The following is a 27,731-nucleotide window of genomic DNA, read 5'->3' as shown; positions in this document are numbered from 1 at the left end:
TTCTCTTCTTATATTTTAATCGAAAACCATTTACTCTGATCATTGATTATGGCCAAAAAAGCCATCTCATGATGAAATTTATGCGCAGCCACTCGAGCCATAGTATTTTGCTCTAACATTAGAATTTGTAGCGCCACAATTCCACGAGCCAAGTAATAAGCGATTCAGGTCACGAAAGCGCTCTTCGCTTTTCACGATGACCAATACCCGCTCACAACTGGACATTTTAATTTTTTGTATTTTTTTGCAAACTCATTAGCATATTCAATGAATTTTGACCTCAATTAACATTTTGTAGTTTTGAGGTGGGAAGATATTTACATCCAAGTGTGTAAAATGTGGCGTTGGCCGCTAATATTCTTAGAATAAACAAAATAAAAAAAAAACGCAAAAATTTTAGTGACTTCCTTCGAATATTTTACTTATTCTTTGCGCAAATACTATTTATTATTGTTTTCGAAATTTATTTTCAAAAAAGAATATATGAAATTTGAAGCGGAAAGATGAAGCTAAATGTTTTTAGTTTAGATAAGATGGCCAATTACATTGCAATTTCTGAAGTTTAATATTAATAGGTATATTAATTGAAGAGTTTCTCCTAATCCCCATAATATTTTTAAGCTAGATCTTTTGTTACCGAACCAGCATGCCTGTCAGGATGATAAAACGACAGGTATTGCGGTCCATGAGCTGGAATCAATAAGTCGAGAAACCGGAAGCTGAACGCTTCAGGTATGAAAGGTCTTGTATATTGCTTGTCCCAGGTACGTGAAGAGAATAATAAAAGTTAAACGGGAGGGCTACCAATGGTGAATCATGAGTTGTACCATGATGATGACTTTGAAGTTTCTAAAATAATTAAGGGGGTCATCCCGTGTGAACACGGTTTTTTTCGCTTTTTTTTAGAAATTTTCTGTGAAGAACTGGATGAAGATACAAATACGAATTTTTGACCATATATTTATTAATTCCTTGGGCATGCGTATTGAAATACAGAGCAATTTATACACCCATCTCCAAAAAAGGTATTTTTCTGCTGGCACGCTAGAAGGCGCTACGGTCGTCTTAAGGGGGTCATCCCGTGTGAAGGCCGTTTTTTTTGTCCTTTTTTGAAAAATTATTTTGAAGGACTCGATAAAGATAGAAACGTGATTTTTTCACCATATGTTTATTGATATCTCTAATATATGTGATAAATTTTTCAGCTTGATTTCATAGCTAATTTTCGAAATAGGTGTTAATTTATGCACCCATCTCCAAAAAAAGGTGTTTTTCTGCTGCCACGCTGGAGGGCGCTGTGTTCAGCTGAGGAAAAAAAACTAAACGGCATTTTAATGTGGACAATATTCCACGGTCCGCAAACTAGGATAATTAGAAAATATTAAAAGGTAAATTTTTGGTGGGTTTTTAAACTTAATTTTTTGAATTTTGGTGTTTTTTTACGGCCTTTTTTATGAATAAAAAAAAAACGACCTGTCCGATTGCAATTATCCTAGTTTGCGGACCGTAGAAATATGTATTAAAAAAGTCGTGAAAATTTCAAAGAATTCCGTTGGATAGATTTTGAGCTATGGTGGCAGCCGATTTTCAAGATGCAGTTTCGAGAAAAACGCATTTGAAAATTTAAATGTGATTATCAACAGTAAAATTTTAGCTCACCATTAATCTGCTATACCTGGTCCATAGAAAGCACCCTCCGTTTCTTCAAAAAAGTCTTGTAAGGCCGCTTGTTGCTCTTTGGTGTCAATTGTGGCTCTTTTTGCGAGGTCAGTCGATCGTCGTTCGGACCGCCAAATTCGCGCTTCATTACGGCGGTCGGTATAAACCTGACATATGTGACCAACTTGACATCCCATTGTCACTTGGATTCTGAGAATGCCATTGCATCCTTCATTGAAAATAAGTACAGCCAGAAAAGTGGCTATTTCTACGACCTTGGATCCAGAATGAAGATGTTTAGGAGCGAAAGCTCAGATCAATGCATTTAACGACTCATTGTTATTCTGGGTCTCTGCTCCTAAACATCTGTTCAAGAGATCATCTCGTGAGAAATCTTCGTAGATTGGTTTGATGACTGTTTGAACTTCTTCAGTCAAAGGTGCCTTCTCGTGGTGAAAACTATCCAGTTCTCCTTTAGCTTCCGCTTTGCGCCATTTGCACCAACTGTCCTCGCCTGCTGGACAATTTTGATGCTGAGAATTTTCGTCTGTAGAACATATATGGAAGAAAGTTGCCCAAATTTCTTGCTTCATTCCTTCTATCAACGAATAGCTAGCCCAGAAAATGCAGTGAGGTCCTTATCAGTAAGTTTTCCAGCCCCTTTTCCACCAATGCCTTTGTGATTATTCTTTGCATTTCTAAGCCGCGTTCCCATTCTTTTCTCGACATGTCCTACGTCTTCCTTTTTTACTACTACGTATCTTTTATTATTTGCAGAAATTTGCAGAAATCCCGGAGAAAACTCCAGCAAAATCCAAAATACAATATACAAAACTTGTCGCAATTAGAGCATCCATGTTCATACTTGCTAAAACTTTCTTTGCTGATGTTGATGCGAAGTCCTTTTTCTTCTCTGATAACTATCGATTCCCATGAAATACTCGTTTTTTAGTGCGAGCATGACGTTGAACGTTCAAGCGATCTCCCTTCGTACGATCCATTTAAAAAAATCACTGAACATACAAACAGCACAATAGTTACAACAAAATATAACTGAGTATAGCTTGAAAGCCTTTCAGTGCTTACTCTAGACTGGATTATCCTTTTTATTCCGAAGAGCAAATAAGTTTAGACAATTGATTGGTTTTCCATCTTTTTATATTTATATCTGCGTTCGAATTTATAAGGCTCAGGTAAAAAACTAACAGGTAAAACAGGATTCGATGCTCTTTCTCATGGAGTACTCTAGCCGCGGCTGCAAACTCCTTACCTGTTTAACCCTGTAATTTCTCAAGGACTCGGAATATCGGAAAATCCCTTTGCCCACATATTCTCCACTATATATAGATACAATTCATGCAAAAAAAAAAAAATCGATTTCTCCAACCCGACACACGGGATGACCCCCTTAAAAAAAAAGTAGACGACATTTTAACGCGCAGACTTAACTACAGTCCGGAAACTAGGATTATTTAATTATTGGTGCTGTGTTAAATTTTTTTTGTGAATTTTGGTGTTTTTTTAAGGCTTCTTTAATGAATAAAAAAAACTACTGAATGAATCGCAATTATCCTAATTTGCGGACCCTAGGAATATCTCCTGAATAAGTCGTGAAAATTTCAAAAAATTTTGTTGGCTTGGTTTTGGCTATGGTGGCAGCCGATTTTCAATATGTAGTTTCGAGAAAAACGCATTTAAAAGGTGGAATGTGATTTTTAGTTATAAAATCTTAACTGATCATCTGAGTGTAATTATGCGATGTTTCCAACGATTAATTATTTGAAATAATAAAAAACTTTTCGTTGGTGTAGATATTTATTCTTGCAAATAACGATATTTCGAGAACCACTTATTCCCTTTATCACTCGTTAGCACTGATCCTCTGTTTCTCATCCCAATTTAGGTTATGCAACCAGAACTGCTATAGTAGCCTTACCTACCTCGGATCAAAAGGCGTGTAGTTTGATTCTGAGTTCTTCAATTTTGATCTGATGTGTAGCTGAAAGTGTTAGTATAGTCCTCGGATGAAATTGGCGTTGCGTGACTCTGATTTGAAGACGCTTTCTAGTATTGAAATGTTATTTCCTGCCCTTGGAGATGGAAATGAATCTCTTGACAACAATGTTTAACTTTGCAGCTTGAGAGGCTAAAACAAACTTGTATTCTTCATCTCTTCTGATTCAATTAACATACAAACTGACAAAAAGGGAGCTGATCTAGTGTGAGATAACAATAATCGTGATGCACCATTATTTGACGGTGATGCAGTGGATGTGACACTATCCAGAAGGGTAGATTACTTTGTGTTATCGGCAGCTCTTCTTATTTCTCCTCTTATTTTGGATAACTTTTGTACTTGAAGTTTTGAGCGAAATGAGGGTTAAATGTACTGCACAGATCCAAGGATAAGCCAACCAACAATTGAAAGTTGCGCCATAGGGGTGTCTGGAGTACTTGTAAATGATATTTGGCTTTATTATCTGACCGTAAAGTAAAATCCAAGCATGAAGTCAGGATTTATTTTGTATACCCTTTTCACTACATTTAACTCCCAAGTAGACTAAATGAAATTGTTTTTAATTTTTACCTTACAGCCTACGCATTTCAATCATATTTTACTCCAAAAAGTATCGCAAATGAATAACACTTCCTTATACTCGAATGATGGAATGCAGCTAGCCTCGTAGAATACGTATATAGCTCGTCAGTGGCGTCATTCTTGAGTAACTTGCCTCAATCGGCTTTGATAATTATATTCAATTCCACAGGTATTTCGTGAACAGTGGAATATCTGTCAACCAATTATTACCTTAGACTTACTGAAACTGCTTAGGTTTTGAGATGTATGTGAACAACCATATGAAGTAAATTCACCTTTGTACTAATTTATCTTTGAAATATAATATGCCTGCCCAATTTGTGAATGTTTGGCTTAAAACCCTATGTAAATTTTGCCACTTTTTGAGCGAAGACCCATTCTCACGATGAAATTGATGTAATAAAACAAAATATATGATTTTCTTTGCTTCCATCAATGGCTTATTTCCAAAGTATCATTAGTTCATCCTATTTCTACCACTTTGGACTAAGCCGTCTTTCGATGTATCGTTTATTTGCGTCATTGGATCTCGGCGGCAAATAGCAACGTGAATTAATTCCAATTCTTTAAAGCATCAGATTCCATTGCAATTTGTTAATTATTCCGAAAGCGATGTTGGGTAGAATCCAGTGAAATGCAAATGAGAAACAATTTACATAAATTAATAATAGAGAGGGTATACTTGCAACAGAGAAAATGTTGATTTGTTTTATTGCATTGACACGCAACTACATCGTTAAAAACGACCCGAAATCACACTTATCAATGTTCCTCTACTTGCGAAAATGCAGTGGTTTTTTTGGCATTAAGTAACCTTGAAAAAATGAAGGGGATTTTATCCACAGTTAAACACAATTGATTAACTTGCTCAATTTTCCAAGGATAAGTATAATGACTGGCAATACTATTAAAACAGGTCTATTCCTATAGATTTTAGACGGAAACCCGGGGAGAAATCCACGAATCGCCATGGCTAAGTTTCTCGTTTCCTTATAATAACGTGCACCTCAACCAAAATAACTTTCTTTAATTTTACGTTTCGTTACTACTCTAGAATAAACTGTTTAGATTTCGCATACAAATATTCAACAGCGAAGAAATTTTTTCTGGAATAGCCATTTCGTCAGATATGGTAGCATATGTATGCATTTCGGCGGTTTATTGTATATATCTGACAATTTGAAGAAAGTTATATGAATAATTCGATCGCTTCTATCCCTTTATAGGTAGGCAGATATAAGTGCCCGAGGAGCCCAATGAACGCTGTGTTGCGCTATTTTGATGCCACAAATTACTAATGTGGCTAATGATGATGATGATGAGTTCGCGCGTGCCCCAAAAATTTCCGTAATCAGGTTCCGTTTCAGAAGGCCCAGATCCTTCTTAATTTACCATATGTGGTTAGTCTTCGCTATTTAGCGACTGTCAAGTAGTGCTAATAGTTTCCACTCTCCACAATACTCTGCGAGAAGCCAGGGGCTAAAGAACTGTCAAGAGCGAAGCTCCGGCTGGCCATTCTGTCGGTCTGCTCTTCCACTCTATATTCCTATGGCCGGGGAATCAGGGAAGCGTGGCTTCTGGTATATCGCCCAGACTATTTAGCGCTTTTATGTACTGTTCCACAAGCCTAGAGGATGCCACCACTGAGTACAAGGTCTTAATGGCGACTAACCTGTCGGTTAGGTCTATGTTAAACTTGGGGTCGGGTCATGCCCCAACCATTGACAGGCCTCCAGTATCGGCAGTGTTCCCCCTTGGAATACACTGCTGTATCCTGAAAAACTATACGATCCGGCTGCACTCTACTTTTCCAAGAATATTCCTCCAACTCCACAAACCATCTTTGATCTGTCAGTAAACACTACTGCGTCGTAACTAAATAACACATTGCCGGTATTCCACTCTACACTAAACTTCCATTTTCCCAGCCCGGCGAACTGCGATAGTTGGGAAAAGATCTTTGATATCAATCTTCTAATCGATAATGGGATTCTTAGAGTGGAGAGCTGGAGAGTGTCTGACCAGAGATTTTTCTCAGATCACAATCGAATACTTTTCAGTCTAGATCTCGTTGCTGAGATCTCCAATCCTTTCGAGAGGAAGATTGGTCAAGTTATCAAGAACAACATTTTCCGGTGCGCAAATTTGTAAGATTGGCACGACAAAGAAACCGGAGTCAAAGGTCGGGACCCTGGAAAAAGCAATCGAAACCGTCCAGAAACTGGACGAGGTATGAAAGGTTGTATATACTTCTTATATAACGACATTTGAGTGAGCATTTGCCCTATTAATACCTGGCACGTAATATATGCATACATAATGTGAGAGTATCCACTTTCGGGTGATATGGACATTTATATTCTTAAATTTGCAAAGAAGCGACAACTTTGACCTATTACAACTTTGTTAGTAATATATCGCGATTTCCACCAAACTGGGTAGGATCATGCTCATGTTATAGCCTACATTGCTGGTACTAGAATGAACTAAGGTGGGTTCCGTAGAAAATTAGTAAAAATTATAGTAATATAATATTATTAACTTTATTTCAACAGATATCGCTAAGGAGGGGATTTTTTTATTATTTTCAGATTTTTCGGTTTTGAGAATGGGTCCGTTAAAGAGATGTCTTACTTTCAACCCCCCGCACCATCTTTCCAACAAATATCAAAACTAAGACCGGCTTCGGAATGTACTAATCGAGACCTTTCATTTGATACCCCAAATGACTATATTTGGTGAAAAGAAAATTAAATTAAATTCGACGAAAAATGATCGATGTAACTCACTGAATGCGTGAGCGTTCACAGCTCCCACTTTTCCACCAAATTTGGACGGGCAGACAAACAGTAAACCGTTTTCAATAAGGTTTTGTTTTACACAGTATTTGCTAAATAATCTTTACAATGCTATCGAAATAATAGTTCATACGTCCCAACCTATATACTAAATAGATGTCTGGAAAAAAGATTGTTTTGTTTTCATCAAAAAAAAAATCAGCGTTAGAAAAGAGTGTTGTGATCCAGATATATGATTCTTTGAAGAAGTGATCTTAATTTAAATAATATTTGATGCAAAAAAGTCCTACAATAGTTTGCAAATCGAAACTTTAATACTATATATAATTGGCACTCTTTCGTGAAATGTATGAAATTTGATATCATTGTTGTTGGTTGCCATGGATTACTGCTAATCTTATTTGTTTCTAAATACCTGAAACGTTACCGTTTTCCACAAATCAAATTATCGACTATGAAAAATATATCTGTAAACATAATCCAAAGTTCACTGAACAAGAAACTACAAAAGGACCGAAAATTAGTGGTTTTGGCGCTGATATGAATACTATTTTCCAGGACTACTCACCCTAGCTTACTTGAGTTAACCTAACTATCTACTGGATGAATTATGATTTGTGAGGAAAAAACATACGAAGGATATTTAAAAAGACGTTTATTATCATAATACATTTTGATAAAAGAAACTCAAATACACTTTTATATACCAAACACAAGATATATATATATATCCCAATCGCCTGACGCACCAGGTTAATCCCGACCTGAGTGGCAAACGCAGAGCTGTATTCGACCAGGCGCGTGTCATGGGTTGCGGATAATGACATGGCCTACCGGGTCAGCTACGAATATCGCAAGTTAATCTTGTAAATAAGTAGCCGCGGACAAGCAGAACGTTTCCCTTTGTGTTCGTCCTTCCTTACCGATTCTTCCCTTTCAGGGGGAGTAAACCTCCTTAACAAATCCATAATCTGGGGTGAAGGAATCGACGCGCCTATCGGATGAATTGCAGTGACGTTACACTGTATTTCAGCGGCTCCCCTCCAAATACCTTCCTTACCTTTGGAGGTAACATTGGGGCTCTGTTGCAAGGTTGACTGCCTCCTCAACACTCGTGGGAACAAAATTGGGGATAATATTTCAAATTCTTTTGATGGGACCCCAGTGACACGAAGACAGTACATAACACGGTTAGGAGTCGTTCAACAACATCAGAGCGGTTCTTCGCCCTTGGATGTTTTGGGGGTTATGCCGTCAATCACAAGAGACGGGAAACCTAGGCGTCGTATGGTTTGGACGAACCAACTCAACGAATTGATCGTCCACGCCTATTACCGTGTCAAAGATTTGCAACGGAATTCATCAGGGTACAGACATCGACTATATGACGCGTTCATAACCATGCTCTAGTCCCAATGACAGGTGGAAGCAATGCAGGAGATGCGGAGTGGAAGGTCATATCAGTAAGGACTGCGGAGCCCACCCAAATTTTCGGGGAAGGGACCCGGGGTCTGTGGTGGACCTGATATAAGTGAGTGCCGGTTTAGCCAGTAGAATCGCTTGGCATGTCAGTGAGGACTATACTCATAGTGACCACCAGGCAATCTGCATGGAAATCAAATGCGAATCGGGCTCGAAAAAGAGTTCTCGCTGAATGTCGGGTGGTATGCTCGGCTGGATACAGAAAGCTTTTGAGCGGGACACGTTTTCCGCGGCGCTGAAACCCGACATTTCCTTGAATGGTACGGCTAGAGAAAAAGCCACCCAAATCACTAATGTCCATCAGAAAAAGCAAAAGTTGGTGTTGCTTTCGAAACCTGGCAAGCCACCTGGTAACCCAGCATCGTATTGTCTTATCTGCCTGCTGGATATAATGGGAAAGATGATGGAGAGAGTCATTTACGAAAGACTCCTACTCATCGTCGAAACCAGCAATGGTTTGTTGGAACGCCAGTTTGGTTTCCGACGTGCCCGCTCTACGGTGGACGCAATTAGCATGGTAAACTGAGCAAAAGGCGCACTGATTTCTGGCGGTTGCTGAGCCGTTGTGGCGCTGGATGTCAAAAACGCATTCAACTCGGCCACCTGGAACAAAATTAAAGGGTCGTTGGCTGACATAAGTGTCCCCGATTATTCTGCGAATTTGGTGGAAAACTACCTCTTAGAGATGACTCTCTGGTGCGGGACGGATGCGGGCCCCAAACAGTACATTGTCACAGCCGGGGTACCACAGGGATCCCCAGGTGGTCCCCTGTTGTGGAGTATCACGTATAATGGGTTGCATGGTCTTCCCGTCCCAGAGGGAACTACGATTGTCGGCTTCCCTGATGACCTACCTATGGTTGTTACAGCAAAACATCCAGAAGATGTGAAGGTCTACGTGACGGAAACAGTAAGAGCGGTAAATTCCTGGCTAGATAGAGCCGGACTTACCTGGGCAGACGTGAAAACGGAAGCGACCTTAATAACCAACCGCTGGAAAAATAACACTGTGAACGTGGAAATCGGTGGATATACGGTAGTATCAAAGCCGGCTATTAAATACTTGGGAGTGATAATAGACACCAAATTGAGTTTTAGGGAACACCTAGAATATGCATGCAAAAGGCAGCCAGTGCCACCGCGGCAAACCACTGTCGAAGGTTGCTTCTACTCAGAGTGGTGCGTTCCATTCTGCTCTACTCGTCACCTGTGTGGGCAGAATTCGGTTTACAGGCTGATGACTTTGAGGTTTTGCAATGCTTTTAGAACCATATCAGATAAGGCAATATTGATGGTGGCAGGCATGATCCTTGTCGACATTCTGGCGAAAGAAATGAGTGTGCTGTACCATGCAAGATGACGGGACACACAGAGCGTAGAAATGCTTCAAGGTCAGAGTCGTATGATCTGTGGAAACGCAGATGGGGCGAGTCTACCAAGGGTCAGTGGACACACAGGCTCATTCCCAACATTAGGGTGTAGCTTTAGCGGAAACATGGGGAGACCAACTACCACATTACCCAGTTTCTGACGGGACTCGGTGGTTGCTACAGGTTGTATCTGCATCGCTTTGGGTTGGATGATTCTCCGGTGGCATACCGGAGGATCCAGAACATATGATGTTTCACTGCACAAGATTTGCAATGGAGAGGAGGAACTAAACCAAGTGTTGGGCAGGAGTGTGAGCCCGGAGGACTTGTTGCGGAGATGTTGAGTTTCGAGGGGAACTGGCTTACGGTTTACTCCGCAATCATGCAAATACAGGAGGAGTTGCTGAAGGAACAAAGGGGGAAAGCTGAAAGGAGGAGAAGGGCGAGTGCCTAAAGGGAAATTTACACCGCGAAGTAATTCCTAAATGGTGGTCCTGATGGATTGGGGCTGAAGAGACCGCGGGTGGTTTTTAGTGGGTGTAAATCCCATGCAAGTTCTATAATAACATGGCAGCAGGATTCTTTATCCTGGTGCCATGTTATTATAGAACTTGCGTGGGATTTACACTCTTTGTGCGGAATCAAAACAGCGGAACTTTTTCCTGCTCAAATCGTCCAGGATATCGACGATATAAATAAAAGATTCAAAACCGTTTCCTTTGACTACTAGGAAAATTTATTAATTTGCAAATATGCATGTTTGAAATCCAATTCCAAGAACTAAGAAAGGCGACAAGTAGTCGCCGAAATATGTTTACTTGCAAATTAATTAATTTTTCTCCTTCCGATACTGTTCCTTTTAGTATTGGATTAATCAAGGGGTTAACCGCACTTCCATCTTTGAAAAAAATTAATTAATTTAATTAAGGTTGACTGAGATATGTCTGCTGAAAGAAAAGAATGCGTTCTGTCAAAGACTTGAAGTAAACGCATTTTTCTACAAATAACATGTTTAACGCTGGTAACCAAAATTGCTCCAAAACTACTGACTCGAACTTTTTGAAATTTGGTGTGCTTACTAAGTGTTTGATTGTTCAATTTTTTTCAGTAAAAAATTGCCATTTTATAGTCCAAAAACGACGTTTTTTCAGTGAAAAATCGAACCATTAACTTTGACTATACGCTATTTTTGAAAAATGCATATTTATTTTCTTTCATCAAACACTACTTTTTACTGTTATTTAACTAAATCCATCGATATTTCTTGATTCAGATGATTCAGTTCGCAATAATTTTGGTCATGACGGCCATTTGTAATACAGTTGCATATTTTTCAATAAAAAAATGACTGAAAGTTTGTCAATGCATGTATCTACTTTAAAATGATGTAATGATCGTCCAAAAGTTTTTCGTAGTTCTCCTGAAAAAAATTCCCCTCAATGGCTAACTTACCATACACACAATAGGAACACCGCTTAGTCGATTGGAGAACATGGAAAATGCAGATCTGACAAAACTCACGATCGCACTCAGCTACCCAAAGCAAGCTAGATTCGTTTGCCATGCATCAATAAGGAGTCAACAGGGAAATCAATACAAATAAAACTGAATATCTAAGGATTAATACGAAAATGTAGCCCATTCATCATAATAGAAACCGTTTGGTAAAACCGACAGTGACGTAGACACGAGTCTGGAATGGGATTTGGTAGACTAAAAGTCGTTTAGAAATTCTAGTATATACACGGTATACGAAACTTATAGTGATCAACTCCTTTGATATGGCACAATAGCCAGATTCGCCTCCTTTTTTAACTAGGGGAGACGCAGAAAGAATAATATGATAACCCACAATTAACAAAAAAATTTTTCGAATAATCCCGAGAAAAATCCAGTTTGCAATTCCGAGTTAATTTTAAGCGAACTTAAACACGACAATAAAGATCAAGGATAGTAAAGATTAAAGTGCTGGTTTTAAACTCTTTTCCATGGTTCCATGGTTTGCTTGATTGAATACATTTAATTAACTTGTGATTCAAAGATTTCGAAATTAAAAACTTCTAAAAAGTCGATGTTTCACCTTGGCAAAATTAAATGTGCATTCAAACACACCTTTTTTCATATACCTACACCCCACTTGCTAATTCAGTTAATTGACTTCGAAGTCGCCGCTGACTATTGTTGTTGACGGTGAATTCAACGTAGGAAATATGCGACAGTGTCATTGCATGGTACTAAGCGCAGTGAAAGTTGTTGCTTATAAGATACTTTTTTCCAAAGAGTATGGGATGTGCACACGCGGATATTAACCGAAGCAATCTTCACTTTTGTGAATAAATGATTACTTGCAGCTTGGATGCTTTCCCCGCAGCTCATATTGCAGCATTATTAGCTATAAGTGAATACTAGCTGCGGAGATGTTTATTAGATGTTAAATTTGAGTCAATTCACGACGAAAAAAGAAATGAATACTAAGCACCCAAGCTCCGAATATTGAGTAGGTTATTGCAATTGGTAATATTGGCGATTCGAAACTAAAGTATTTGAATGCAGTTGTTAAAAATTAGAAGCATAACGTAAATTTTCTGTTCTATTTTTTTCAATAAAAATATTTTTATTACATTACATTATTCCAGCCAATAATTTGATTGAACATTTTTTTAATCTAGCTTACACAATGAACCTTAAAATCTTGAAATTCTCATCTTTTCATAATGCTTTATAGAAAGTGTTCACTTAAGATGGTGCGATGATCGAGTCGATTTACCGTCAGATATTCTGTATCGCCTCGGATTTGAATCCAGGTCGATCGTGTATGTTTGTGTTCTTCTGGTGGTCCCCTGTTGTGGAGTATCACCTATAATGGGGTGTTTGCTCTTGCCGTTCCAGAGAGAACTACGATTGTCGGCGTCCCTGATGACCTAGCTATGGTTGTTACAGCAAAACATCCAGAAGATGTGTGGTCTACGTGACGGGAAGAGTAAGAGCAGTAAATTCCTGGCTAGAAGAGCCAGACGTGAAAACGGAAGCGATTTTAATAACCAATCGCAGGAAATATAACACTATGTGCTGCTCCGCTGCTGTAGGCTTATCACTTACAAAGATTTAAGTTTACCGGTAATGAAACTTAAACACACTCTCATTCAAAATCAGATGGGAAAAAGTAACAATACGAAAAAGATACGGCACCCTCTATACATCACAAAGGAGCCAATAAAAGGCGCATATATTTGATTATAAATCTCAGACAGGAGTGGCATGATTTCAACGGATTCATATAGTGGTAGGCAGGTGTAATGTTTGTGATGCAGGACTGACTAGTGACACAAACGATGGCGAAGCTTTCTCAAAATTTGAAGAACTCGACGAAAATCGACCATGCAAGCCCACTAACACCTAAGAAAAATTCAATTGAGAGATTCCAATGACTTCGCACTTGAATGACTCCCTGACAGTCAGCTCCGGGAATACTAGTCGGGGTTCGGAAAGTTGGTGTACTATGATCCAATTCTGATTTACACTAGCTTAGATTTGAGCTTAGAGTGGTGAGGTGTTTCTAAAAAGACTCAAACAAAGCACCTTATTATACACTTAAACACAAAAGTGATCATTTCTCCTAGAGGGGCATGACCTCTAAACTTGCAATTTACCGAGGTCACCTAAAAAATCTCAAAAGCGATAGAGGCGGAAAGTACTGGATCAGTCAGAGTAGTAGACTCAGTCAGAGGTGGTGTTGCTCAGTGGAGAACAGAAGCTGGAAGACCAAGACCTAGGTTTTTAGGGCTTAGTGTGGACAGCAACGCGCAGGAGAGCGCCATGTCGGAGGAGGAGGGTGATACTCCGACAGTGAAGAAGAGGTAGAAACAATAACGGAGCAAATGTTCGGCACTAAAATAGTCCAAATAAACCTCCCCCATGCGGCAAGTTCCAAGGAGCCCTGGGTGTACCGCATGCAGGTAATTTAGGACATCTCTTGCAAAAAACCAAGAGTTTGCAAAATTCTTAAACGTAATTTAAAATATATACTCGTATGTCTTTCAGAGTTCCCAACCGGGAACCTTTTAGCTATCCAAGTCTCACTGGAAACCAGGGGACCACTCGAGAGGCGGTTGCGGCATCGGGCTACTAGGAGACGACATCCGCTTGTCGCTAAACTGGTGAAGTACTGTGAGGAGAGGGCGTAACCACTTCTCCTCGCCTGCGATGCCAACGCCCAATCCGAAGTCTGGGGGAGCAGCGACATTAATCGAAGAGGTGAGTATCTTCTTGAATTTATTCTTAGGAATAAGTTAGAGATATATAATTTAGAGAACACTCCAACATTCGTGACCAGCACTAGACAAAAGCTGGTAAACATAACTCTAGGAAATACTGTAAATACTCACCTTCAAGGGAGTGAAGACATCAGGAGCGAACTGGAACTAGAAACAGTAGTGGAAGATCTCAACACAGTCGTCATTGACGCATCTGAGCCTGTCCGGATAAGACAGTCAAGTTATCAAGGGAAGTACCCTGGTGGAATAGGAACCTATTCAGAATGATAACAGAGGTACGAAAACTCTTCAACCGGGCAAAATAAACCAGGGACTGGCCGAGAAACAAAAATGCACTGACTGCGTATAGCAACACGATCAGGGAAGCAAAACGGAACAGATTCAGGGAATTCTGTGAAAGGATCGAACAAACCCCAGACACAACCAAGCTTTACAAAGCTGTAGCCAAAAACTGGGCAATATCTTCTTCTGTTTGAAGAAGGAGGACGGGACATTTATCGAGCATGAGGAGGACAGAATATACTTGCTTCTCAAAACTCATTTCCCGTGGTCCTACCCCACGGCGGCAGGCGACAATATTCTGCCTGATACCCCCAAAACGAATAAAAGCGGACGGAAGGAGAACTGGAAACTAGCAAAAGAGGTAAGCTCGGAAGCTAGGCTAGGGTGGGAATTTTCAAACCATTCAACTCATCCGGAGTAGATGGCATCTTCCGAGCACTAATCGAGAGAGGCCTAGAAGTCATTTTAGAGTCTCTTCTGAGCGTGGTAAGGGGCAGCATAGTTCTGGCATATATACTAGGGGCATGCAGGCGGGCAAAAGTAGTCTTTATTCCGAAAGCGGGTAAAAAGGATCCTTTTCACCTAAAATCTTTAAGATCAATTTGCCTAACATCGTTCATACTCAAAACGGTGAAGAAGATCGTAGACAACTATATTAGAACTAACGTTCTAAGGCGTAATCCCCTACATCAGTGTCAACACGCTTACCGGGCAGGACGATCAACCGAAACTGCTCTGTATCAGTTGACGATGTACTACGGGATGCCACAGAAACAAAAGAAATAGCACTGAGCGGGTTTTTGGATTTTGAAGAAGCATTCGATAACACATCGCACAAAGAGATACAAGCTGCCCTGATCCGCAAGAAAATGAGAAATGGGCTTTCTGGATGAACAGATGAGTAATGAAATAGAAGTACCAACAGGTACAAAATCTATTCTCATGAATGCTATTCAAGGTTGTCCACAGGGCGGGGTATTATCACCGTTTATGTGGAGTATGGTAGTGGACGAACTCCTGGGCAAACTAACAAATACTAGAATACAGGTCTAGGGTTACGCGGGCGACATTATTTTAATCTGTAGGGGCAAATATGAGGATACCCTGTGGGATAGAATCCAAACTGGATTAAGGGTTACCAGTGCCTGGGGCAGGAAGGCGGAATGGCATATCAATCCAGCCAAAAGCGCCATAGCAACATTCACTAGGAAACGCAAGTTTGATCACCTGATAGCCAAAAGGTTACATGACATGGAGGTGAAACGAGAAACACAGGTCAAATATTTAGGAATTACACTAGACCAAAAATTACTCTGGGAGACGCATGTCGGAAACATTTATCGGAAAGTTACAAGGACTCGGATGACTTGCAGGTGCATAGTAAGAAAAATGTCGGGTTGCACCCCGAGGATACTACTTTGGATATACACTGCAATAGTAAGATCAATGATTACCTATGGGGCGGTAATCTGGACAGAAAGAACTGCCCAGCACACAAGTCAGAAAGTTACATAAATCCCAAGTACTGGCTTGCGTGTATATCTGTGGGGCATCTGGGGACATGCCCAACGGCATCCCTGGAGGTCCTTCCGCGACTTGCCCCTCTCGATCTACACAGACAGATGCAGGCGAGAAGGGTAATCTGCTGGATGGCCGGGAGTATCAGCGAGGCAGGAAGCTGCATAAATCAAAAGAAAATTCGTATTCTTTCTAAGTGGTATCCTGAATGATTGATAGCAAGTGATGACATGGCAACGAGCTTTCACTTTGATAAGAAGTTTGAAACGCGTTGGAGTAACAAGGCAAACTGGGAGAGCGTGGCTGTGAAATACGGCTTAAACCAGCAACTGATTACTTGGTACACCGACGGATTCCTCACAACAGAGGAAGCGGAAATGCGGCCATTGGTCCAAGGAAAATGCACTTGAAGCCAATGGGTAAGCACACTAGCATATTCCAGGCGGAAATATACGCAATCGACAGATGTGTCTCCTTAAATCCCCAAAGGAACTACAGGAGGCAAAACGTTGCTATTCTGACTGACAGCCAAACGACGATCAAGTAACTTCGGTCCAACCAGGAGAACTCTAAACAGGTATGGAAATGTCTTGAGAGACTGAATGCGCTCGGCTCACTCACATGTAGAAACTTTTAAACCCGTTCTAGGACAGTGTCTAGCACTTGTGCAAATTAGATCGAGGCACCTGGAACAACGGTTGATACCAGGTGCAAAGTTGAAAGATTTGGAAATAGCGAATATACTAAAATTCCTAGCGGTTATATGCTTGCTTGAGATACTATAGCTAATAGCTAACCTTATTAAAATCGGTTCAATGTCTGTCTGTCACAAGCACTTTTCTCAGAAACGGTTATACCGATTGACACGAAATTTGGTGAGAAGGTGGGAACTGTGGAACCCCAGACATGCAGTGAGTGATATTCTTCTAAGTTGAATTTAGCGGGGGTCCCCGTACATGTAAAAGGGAGGGTGTAAACATTTTTTTCACCGAATGTAGTCATGTGGGGTATCAAATCAAAGGCCTCGATTAGTACTTTTCGAAGCCGGTCTTAGTTTTGAGATTTGTTAGAAAGGCGGGGAGTGGGAGGGGTGGAAAGTGATGATTTCTTTAATGGACCCATTCCCAGAAACTACCCAACCGAAAAATCTGAAAAAATTCTCCATATCGACATCTGTTCAAATTAAGTTAATAATAGTATATTACAATATAGAACTTGGTAGTAGTATAAAATATAATATGAAGCATATTATTCCCAAGTTTGATCAAAATCGTACTATTAGTAACAAAGTTACAGTAGCTCAAAGTTGTCTTTACCGTGTGAATTTACAACCCAAAGTACTAATTCTAACATGCTAAATGCTGAAATGCCCCTTCATCCAAGTCGCATTGATGCGTGAAGGAATTTCATAGCGCAGTTCTCCATTGGCTGATAACACTGACCGAGATATTTAATTCGCTCAGTTCTGGGTAGGTTACTGCAGCTGCCAGCGCTGAGCAATTTAAATATCTCGAGTCAATGCTATCAGCCAATGGAGAACTGCAGTATGCTCCTCACAAAGGGAAACACAAAACCTTTTATACCTGAAGCGTCAAGCTTCCGGTTTCCCGACTTGTTTTATAAATATTGTCCCAAATGTTGGTTCATATTCCTGGTAATTTCAGATTTCATAATGATCGGTTTATTACTTTTTGAGTTAGAATTCCCGCAAAAAAAGTCATTTTGGGAAAAACGCAAAGCCTCCATAACTAATTGACTAAACAAGCATTTTCACCGTTAACCTAAACATAATCAGCTTGAAATGCTTCTCAAATTGCGATGATCAAACATCTAGCTAAATATTTCATCTCCTAATTGATAAAAACGGGTTTCTTCTAGGAATCAGATTTTGTGCAGGCCACAAGCGTATCAAGCCATTTGTTTTGGTTGGCATTTGGGTCATTTCAGGTCAATGCTCGTGCTGTGAATGCCCTACGAGCGTTTGTTGGATTGGAGATGTTCATTGATGCATCAATAATAAAGGACGCCACCATTGATGAGAGCACCCCTGCTCAATTCTGGGGAGCCCGCTGTCACTGATAGTGATCATGTTCATATTTAGATTAAGTCGTAGACTATGCTGCTTAAGTCGCTGAGAAAACATCATATAGAGAGCGGTTTTGATGAATCTCTCACCTTTCGAACTCTCCTCTTCGGACGCCGGTAGAAGAGCTTAAAACAGCCCACGACCTCCTGCATACCAGCTAAGACAGTGTGTTACGCGGCCAAATGTATTCTCCAGATCTAGCAAGGCTGATATTATCACAGCTTTTGATAAACCTTGCTTCGTTCATGGTAATTTCAATGATGCGGTTGTCAATAATCGGTGAAATATTGAAACAATAAATTTAAATCTCCCGCTAGACTGCTTTTCTTTTTCCATATTAGAATGATCAGATCCGCCTTTTTCCCTTTCCAGAACTCAGCAGCAATGTTGTGTTTCTTTACTCATACGCAAAATATTAAAATCGGTTTACTGTTTGTCTGTCCGTCACACGCATTTTTCTCGGAGACGGTTAAAGCGATTGGCACCAAATTTGGTAGAAAGGTGGGAACTGTGAACGCTCACCCCTATAGTGAGTTATATCCGTTTACGTCGAATTTAAGGGGGGGTCCCCATACATGCAAAAGGGGGGTGTAAATTTTTTTTTCCACAAATATAGTCATGTGGGGTATCAAATTAAAGGTCTCGGTTAGTACTTTCTGAAGCCGATCTTAGTTTTGAAATTTGTTGAAAAGGTTGGTAGTGCGGGGGGTTGAAAGTGTCATTTTTTTAACTAACCCATTCTCAGAAACTACCCAACCGAAAAATCTGAAAAAATCAGGGGTCTCCCACTATATGGGGCCTAGGCTCCGAAATACCCTCCATACCGATACCTGTTAAAAAGTTAATAATAGATAATAATAGATTAAGTTCACTATAGAATCACGAAATTTTGCAGCAATGTAGGCTGCAGCATAGAGTAGATCCTGAAAAATTTGGTGAAAATCACACTATTACTAACCAAGTTATACTAGGTCAAAACTGTCGCTTCTCTGCAAATTCAAGACTATGAATGTAAATATTACTTGAAAGTGGAAATTTTCACATAATATATGCATATTTTGCTACATACTAATGGGACAAATGCACCCTCGAATCTCTTTATAAAAGAAATACACAAAACCCTTCATACCTGAAGCGTCTAGCTTCCGGTTTCCCGACTTGTTTACTTTATTATTTTGGTTTCGAAACTTTTTTTTGAGAGGGCATTTCATTCACTATATATTGCTGGTTAGCTGATAGATGTCGCGTAGCCTAGAAACAAAGATGCAGAAGGAAGACCGTTGATTCGATATAGAATTCGAACCCGTTCTCCCCTCCTTGCGTTCCGATTCTCATGTTTCTTTCCAGCCGAAATTTGGTTGGATGTTTGTGTTGATTGCTCAAGGTGATGCTGGAGGCTCTGGTCTAAATATACACAATGAAGTTTTCTGTTTCTCGACAAAATTTACTGCTAATTTGCAAAATTTTTATGCACATTAAATCCGAAAAACTTATTTTTCTCTAACCACACAATACAGGAAAGCGCGTGGAGATACTTGATACAGATTGCTGGATTTTCATATTTTTAGAGTAACAAATTTCCCGGTTGACCTGCAGACATTACTTTTAGAGAGATAAATCTCGTCTTCTTCCCTATTGTCTAAATTTAGACTAGAAAGCGTGGGCACAATGAAGAATTCTTCTTCAATTTCTCCAAATGGAAATGAACTATATGAAAGGAATGGTTCACAAACTGCCGAGCCAATCCTAATTCATGGTTTATTAGCCACATCCAGAAACGACAACCGAATCTTAATTGCGTTATCGAACGGTACAATTCAGTATGCAAACGTGGTGTCAGCCACAACGATCAGCACTAGATAACCCGCAAGCGATCTTTATCAAATGAATAAGGTAATTTGCGAAGGCATTAACGGTTGATTAACCAGACCAAATTTGGAGAGCTCAGTGCACTCCGCTGCGTCGTGGTCTCTGCGGTGGGCCCACTTCTTCTATGACCAATGTCGACGCGAGTCTACCCAAAACAAACATTCGCGGATTATTGCAATTGTACGAATTACTTCTACGGTTGGCTGGAGCCGGCGACATCGGGGCTGCTGGTATTGTTTCGAGAAACCTTCAGAGGTCGATTTACATAACAAACACTTCAAATTGTATTTACTCCGCGCCTGGCTCGATGCACAATGAGCCCCAAAAACGGAAGCATGACGTGCCATCGGCGGTAGACGTGGGGAAGAGGCCACCTACCTTGTCTGGGCTCCATCTCAGTCCCCAGGAAGTTCAGGAGGGCCTCCTTGAAATCCTTGAAGGAAACGCGCGACACTTTTTCACTTATCAGTGCGTTTATCAAGCCATTTCCTTGGTCGTGGAGCTCCAGCGATTTGCACAACTTCAACAAGGCCGTCTCATCCAAAGTGCCCGCTGCATCGGTGTCGTAACTCTTGAACATGTGATATAATTTCTGCTCGTAGGGATCCGACGATATTTCCATATTTGACCGGGTCACTGTGTAAAATCGATCCGAGAATTCACATGAAAGATTCGAGGCCGCAGATTGAGGTGCAATTGGAATGCGAACGGAACACACAAGTCGCGATTTTCACTGCACAGGTAGATTGGCGTCAAGGTGACGAGCGAAACGTATGAATTCTCACCGTTCGTACTGCTATCAACGCATTGGGGTTGCAGCCACTGTCGCGCTTTCTAAATCACGCGTTTTAAAACGTAGAAGGATTTTGATTCCAGCCGCCCGCGATTATAACTTTTTCTCCACTTTCTTGTTGCTATTGACAGTGGCGACACAAAACATTTGTAAAAACCTAAAATTCCTTCTGAATAATGACAACATCATACGACCTTCTAGCTCTTTCAGATATGCTAGAGACATAGCTGAATCAGTTCTGCTGCTATCTCTATCAGCTAACAATTGTCTAAATGTCAAAAGAGTGAGGACGTTCAATTCGGGAAAGACCAGCAGACAGATGTCAAACGAAGAAACAACGTCAATTTCAGATACCAAAACAATGGCTGAGGACGAGGATAAAACGAAAGTGAGTAGTTGGATTTTTATTCAGTAGAATTAATGTTGGGCCACTTATAGTGATTAGTTAGAAATGTCAGTCCACATCCTCTTTTGGTTCGCTATTTGCAAGAAATGACCAGCCTCTGAACTGCACCAAGTGGGGTTAGAACCTGGTACCTGCTATCAATAGTTCTTCGTTACAATAAAATCTACTCGTTATTTCACAAATATTGATTTCATTCAGTTATAAACTAAACTAAAGCCGAGAGCCGATGCTGGTCTTACGCCGTACTCGAAATTAGTTTAATCCTGTTTCGGCAAAGTAATCTAATCCCTGTCAATCGATTCATCTTAGATTGGGTAACTTTCCAGTGACATCTATTCAAAGTATAAATTAGAATAAAATTTAGAAGCTTCCCCACGCTAATATAGCATCTATTTCAATCAAAAAATAAATTAACAATGAGGTAAAAAACAGAAATTGCGGAGATTACTCCAGGACATTCAGCTATTAGACGGCAAGCATTGTAGTCCCTTGTGTTTATGTCCGAAAGGGGGTAAAGATTTATTTTTCCGGAGCTCCCTCGAAGTTTTCCGGTTCATACTTTTGTTAGCCCAACTTCCTGTGTCAAGTCTTTCATCTAATCACATCGTCCCCACTGGCATCAGAACCAGGTTAAGGAGCAATTGCTTTAATGTGCACAACAAGATAGAAGCTGATGGCTACGACAGAATACCTTCGCTTGTGTATTCCATCAGCATTTTCCCTTAGTGGCCGTGAACTTCTCTCCATGAGCGTCATCTGGCTGTTGCTCGTATATGTATGTCTCCTGTTTACTTCTTTTTCAAGCAACGAACATTAATTTTGAAGCTTTGCTGTTATTGAAACCTCAACAGCAGGCATGTAATGAGGAGGCATCATCTTAATTATCATAGCAACCACTTCGGAAGATTTCTTTCTCGCTACGCAAATGGCACAAATTCTGAACAACCCACCCAAGAATATTGGTGAACACTAAGCAAGTTGTCGGCCACGTTCTTAAAATAAGGCACGGCGAGATATCATAGCCCATTATTGAAATACACGCCAACATATTTACATATTTAAAGAAAGTGTTTCTCCGTGGCACGTTAAGAACGCTCTGCTCATCTTAAGGAAAAAAAAATAAAGACATTTTAGTAGTAGTTCTTGAACTAGGATTATATAAAAAACGCCACTTTTCCATAAATTTTTGGTGCCTTGTTAAACATTTTCTTTTAACAATTTTAGTGTTTTTTTCACGGTATCTTTAATCTACAGAAAGCACCTCGATAATTTCCGAACCAAAGAAATATATTCTGAAAAAATCGTGAAAATTTCAGAGAAATTTGTGTTGTGGCACCCGATTTTCAATAAGCAGCAGAGAAAAACGCATTTAAAAATTAAAATGAGCGATTATTAACCTATAGACATAAACCTCCAATTTCTTCAAAAAAATCATGAGAAGCCGATTGTTGCTTCTTGGCAGTCGAGACACTCGAGCACAGTTCGGACCGTTAAATTCGCGCTTCATTACGGCGATCAACATAAACCTGCCAAATGATACCTTACCTATTTAATACTGTAATTTCCGAATGACTCAGACTATCGAAAAATCACTTTGCCCAAATATTCTTGACTTTAATGGATGGCAAAAATATCGATTTCTCGGCAACGTCGCACGGGATGCCCTCGATAAGGGGGTTAACCACATTAGAAGCTTTATTTTCATATATTTTTTAGTGGGAAGAATTAATTAGAATTCAATTAGTCATATTTCGAACAAGTTTAGAGTTTTCTTTGAATAATTCAAATCAAAGATAACAAAGTTACGCGACGTTAGTCCGCTGAAGCTCGTAATTAGATTTTGCGAAACGTGTAGCAACTCCAATTTTTTTCTCAAGCCAAAAAGGTTTTAATTTTACATTACTAACTTATTTTTTAAGAATTGGAACCTCAATACAGTTAGAAATAATCAAAATTAGAAATTTTGCAGCTTTTGGGAGAAAGAATACCACCAGCGTTTTATGTAAAATGAAATGAAATATGGCATCACTCCAAAGTTTGGTTCATATTCTTCACAATTTTATGAAGAATCATACCCCCAAATTTGATAAATCTCCGTTCATTAATTTTTGAGTTCAAATTCCCGAAAATATGAAAAATGAGCGAAAAATGTGATTGAAAAATTGAAACTCTAATTACAAACTAGATAAAGTTGCAGCAAATATAAATGCACCCGTAGAAGGGACACCAAGTATTTAGAAATACACTATTTACAGAGTGCTACAAGATTACGTTAGGACATTAAGTGACTACCTACGAAGTTCCAGAGCTTGAACCTGTACCCGAAAATCGTTCGGTTCTACGCTCATAAAATCTAAGGGACCACGAATTTCGCTTCGAAATTTTTGCAGAGTATTCTAGAATTTATACAATAAAAAAATCTATTCGGAAAACTTAATAATGCGGTGTCTTCTCTTAAGTCATTTTGAAATGCATCAAGAAAAAGCTCGAGTTGTAGTTTCCTATCTTTATTCTTTTCGTTTGACCAGTGCGATTCGATGTTATTCGTTCTTTGGTTTTTGGCGCTGACGTTGCCACCATCTACTTCGTCTTGCCTTCATTAACGTGCAGTCCGAGGTATCGTGCCGCTTGCTCGATCTGGATGAAGGTAGACTGTACATCTGGGGTTGTTGTTCCCATAATGTCAATATCGTTAGCATAGGCTAGTAGTTGGGTACACTTGAAGAGGATGGTGCCTCTTGCATTACATCTGCATCGCGAATCACCACACATTGGTCAGGATTAGCCTAGTCTATCTTATCAATTTCGTCGGGATACCGAATTCCCTTGGTGTAGTTGATCGCTTTCATATTTAAACAATTCGGCTGTAATTCCATCGGCTCCTGGCGACCCTCTGAGCACCAAGTTGTGCTGACAAGTGGAACTGCTCCAAATGTAGGCAATGATCCGTGGCGGCTCGACGATTAGTAATCAAAGTACCGTTTTTGTCATTAACGCAACAGAAATGTTCGATATCCTGTGTGCGTTCGTTTCGGCTTTTGATATGTCAATACAGATCTCTCTCGCCATTCCGAATGTCCAGTTTTTTGTAAAGATTTTTGTAATGGGCCGCTCGGGTGTCAGCAATCGTTTTCTTTACTTGGTGGTTGGCATTCTTATAAATTTGCGAATTGACGACCGTTTTATCGTTCATTCAACATCGTCATTCCATGCAAAGTATCTCGGTTGATGGCCGCTTACCTGGTTTGGTGGCCCCGAGCGTGGCGTAATAGTTGGTAATTGCGTAAATAAGATAATTTCTTCTTTCTTCTCGCGAAATCGCCAACATTTAATTTGCGCCGCGCCACTGCGTTCCTCGGTGGCTTAATTTGCAGAACGGCAATCAACGGCGGATGTTAAGGTGGGATGGTCTCATAGGGAACGGCTTTACAATCACTGCCAGTGGTAAAAAGTCGGCGTCTTATGAGAATATAGTCGATTTGCGTTTTACTGTTTTCACTATAAAATGTAGGAAGTGCAACTTTATGGCTGTCCGCAAAATCGATTAAACGCTCGCCTCCCTCATTGCGCGCTCCAAACCCCTTTCCTCCATGTGCAGTGATGATATAGTCATCAGCAGGTACTTTACAAGACTTTTCATCGAGAAGTTGCCAGAAGGCACCTTTCTCGGCATCAGGTCGACCTGTCTGTGGTGCGAATGCGGTGAAGAAGTGAACAGTGCGATCAGCTGATATAATGGTGAGCTTCATCAGCGATCATCAAATCGTTAAACTTCTTTAATGGCATCATGGAAACCCTCTGAGATAGCAATGCCAACACCGTATTGAGTGTGTGAGCTACCAAAATAGAGAAGCTTATAGCCATTTTTACCGGTTTCGCGTTATATGTCGCAGCTTTTGACACCAAACCATCGGGTTTCTTGCAAATCGCAAATATCGCCGTTTCTGAAGGGGTCTTGCGAGTTTCTCGGTCTTTCCAGTTAGAGTGTCAATATTTAGCATGCAGACACGTACTTGTTTTGCTCGGATTAACTTACTTGCGTCCTGACGCCGTCCATGCGTCAAGAATCCTTGCCTATTTCTCGACAGGACCGTGGCCCGTCCTGTTGCGTTGACTGAGGTGGACATCCTAGCATTTTTGCGAGGCTTGTTACTCGATCCGATCATCTCGTTTCTAACGACATTGGATACATTTTCTTGGTCGGCCTGTTGCAGGACCTTCTTCTTTTTCTTCAGCCTTTGTCCCGTTCACAAGCGGGGTCGGCTCGTCGTGATCGGCTTCGCCATTTGGCTCTATCGAATGCCTGATCTGGGTGCAATCTCGAGGCTTTCAAATCCCCATCCAGCGTATCAAGCCACCGTTGCTTAGGTCTGCCTTTTGGTCGTTTACCATCGACTTCGATGTTCAGACCAATCTTTGCAAGTGAATTCTCGTTTGCACGAATTGCGTGACCATACCATCGAAGACGCCTCTCTCGCAACTTTTCCACGATCGGTGCAACCCCATAACGATCGCGGATATCCTCATTTCGGATGTGATCTAAACGTGTGACGCCACTAGTCCAACGTAGCATCTTCGTCTCCATTACCGCGAGACGCCGTTCATTGTCTTTTATGGTCGGCCAACACTCAGAACCATAGAGAGCGACTGGACGGACAACATTGCGGTAAATTTTAGATTTGAGACGTTCGTTGATACGTCGATCACAAAGGACACCAGTTGTGGAACGCCACTTCATCCAGGTTGCGTTAATGCGTGAAGCAATTTCATAACGCAGCTCTCCATTGGCTGATAGCGTTGACCCGAGGTATTTAAATCGCTCAGATCTGGGCAGATCACTGCCGCTGACAGTGATTGTGCCTGTTTCATGGGGATCGGTCGTCAAAAATTCAGTTTTGTTTAAATTCAATCTGAGACCGTGTTGCATGAGGCGATCGTTCCATTTTTGAACAAGTTGCTCGAGATCATTTTTGCTATCAGATGCTAGGAAAACATCATCTGCATAAAGCAGTGTGTAGGGCGCTGGACGTTGGATATCCCGTGTGACGGTGTCCATAACAAGGACAAAGAGGAGTGGTGAGAGGGCACTTCCTTGATGAACTCCAACAGAGACGCGAAGCGGTTTTGATACACCCGCCATACTTCGAACTTTACTTTTCGGATCGTGGTAGAGCAATTGAACCCAGCGCACGAGTTCTTCTGGCACGAAGTGTTGTCGTAAAGCATACCAGATGAGTTCGTGTGGTACACGGTCAAACGCTTTCTCTAGATCCAGAAAGGCAATGTAAAGAGGGCGATGCTTCTCACGGTGTTTCTCCATGAGTAACCGCGCAGCGTGTATTGCGTCAGTAGTTCCGCAGTTCTTGACAAATCCGGCTTGATTCACGGTTATTTCAACGATTTCGCGAATACGGTTGTCAAGAATGCGTTCAAAAATCTTCATGGTATGGGAAAGTAGCCGGATCGGACGGTAATTTGAACATTCTGCTGAACTACCTTTCTTTTTCCATATTGGAACAGTGGTACTTTCTTGCCAGTCAGATGGTGTTCTTCCTTCCTGAATAACCCGGTTAAAGAATTCACTCAGCCACGGTGTTGGGTCCCAGCTCTTTGCTTTCCAGAGCTCAGATGCGATGTCGTCAGGTCCTGTTGCTTTCCCCGATTTCATTTGTTTTATTGCCTCCTCGACTTCAGTTGTGCTGACTGGTGGAACTGCTCCAAACGTCGGCAATGATTGTGGAAGTGGAGGATGAGCAAATTCTTCAGTTGAAATCTGCTCGAAGTATTCTCGCCATCTATCCGTCGCGGCTCGACGATCAGTAAGCAAAGTACCGTTCTTGTCATTAACACAACAGAAGTGTTCGATATCCTGTGTGCGTTCATCACGGCTTTTAGCAAGTCGGTATAGATCTCTCTCGCCATCCCGAGTGTCCAGTTTATCGTAAAGATTTTTGAAATGGTTCGCTCGGGTGACAGCGACCGCTTTCTTTGCTTCCCGGTTGGCATTCTTATAAATTTGCCAATTAGCAGGCGTTTTATCGTCGAGAAATTTGTGGTAGAGGCGTTTCTTTTCACGGACCTTCATTTCAACATCATCATTCCAAAGCCAAGTATCTCGGTTGATGTACCGCTTACCCGGCTTGGTGACCCCGAGGGTTGCAGAGGCCGCTTTGTGGATCGTGTCTTTCATTTGGTTCCATGATTCTTCCACATTCGTAATGGTTGGCAATGGTATGAGTGAGACCGTTTCTTCGTTCTTCTCACCAAATCGCCACCATTTAATGCGCGGCGGGCCAGTGCGTTCCTCACGCCGTTTTATCGGTGGCTTAATTCGCAGGACAGCAATCAACGGCCGATGTTGAGGTGCGATGGTCTCATAGGGAACGACTTTGCAATCAATGACAGTGGTAAAATGTTGACGTCTTATGAGAATATAGTCGATTTGCGTTTTATTGTTCCCACTATAAAATGTGGGAAGATGAGACAATCGTTTGATGAACCATGTATTCATAAGTACAAGGTCATGGGTGTCCGCAAAATCGATTATACGCTCGCCACCTTCGTTGCGCGCTCCGAACCCCTTTCCCCCATGGCA

At 40.8% G+C, this 27,731-nt stretch overlaps 2 protein-coding genes across 6 annotated transcripts in view; one reads left to right on the top strand and one right to left on the bottom strand.

Annotated features, from left to right (window-relative positions):
- The window catches only part of LOC119647202 (blastoderm-specific protein 25D), a 60,734-nt gene extending 39,813 nt beyond the window's left edge, over positions 1-20,921 (bottom strand). For 2 of the 3 annotated variants that reach the window (XM_038048018.1, XM_038048019.1), the window contains exon 1: positions 20,316-20,921. In XM_038048018.1, coding sequence (XP_037903946.1) covers positions 20,316-20,559 — 244 coding nt within the window. In that variant the 5' untranslated portion in view covers positions 20,560-20,921. The remainder of the gene's footprint in view (positions 1-20,315) is intronic. The other variant, XM_038048022.1, reaches the window with a different exon arrangement.
- Positions 20,922-20,968: 47 nt separating this feature from the next.
- Positions 20,969-27,731, top strand: part of LOC119647205 (cytochrome c oxidase assembly protein COX20, mitochondrial) — an 11,096-nt gene continuing 4,333 nt past the window's right edge. For all 3 annotated transcript variants that reach the window (XM_038048026.1, XM_038048025.1, XM_038048024.1), the window contains exon 1: positions 20,969-21,118. In XM_038048026.1, coding sequence (XP_037903954.1) covers positions 21,050-21,118 — 69 coding nt within the window. In that variant the 5' untranslated portion in view covers positions 20,969-21,049. The remainder of the gene's footprint in view (positions 21,119-27,731) is intronic.

Source organism: Hermetia illucens, chromosome 1 (assembly GCF_905115235.1).
Source record: "Hermetia illucens chromosome 1, iHerIll2.2.curated.20191125, whole genome shotgun sequence".
Lineage (NCBI taxonomy): Eukaryota > Metazoa > Arthropoda > Insecta > Diptera > Stratiomyidae > Hermetia > Hermetia illucens.
Note: the sequence above shows the minus strand (reverse complement) of the source record. Positions and strands in the feature narration are given on the sequence as shown.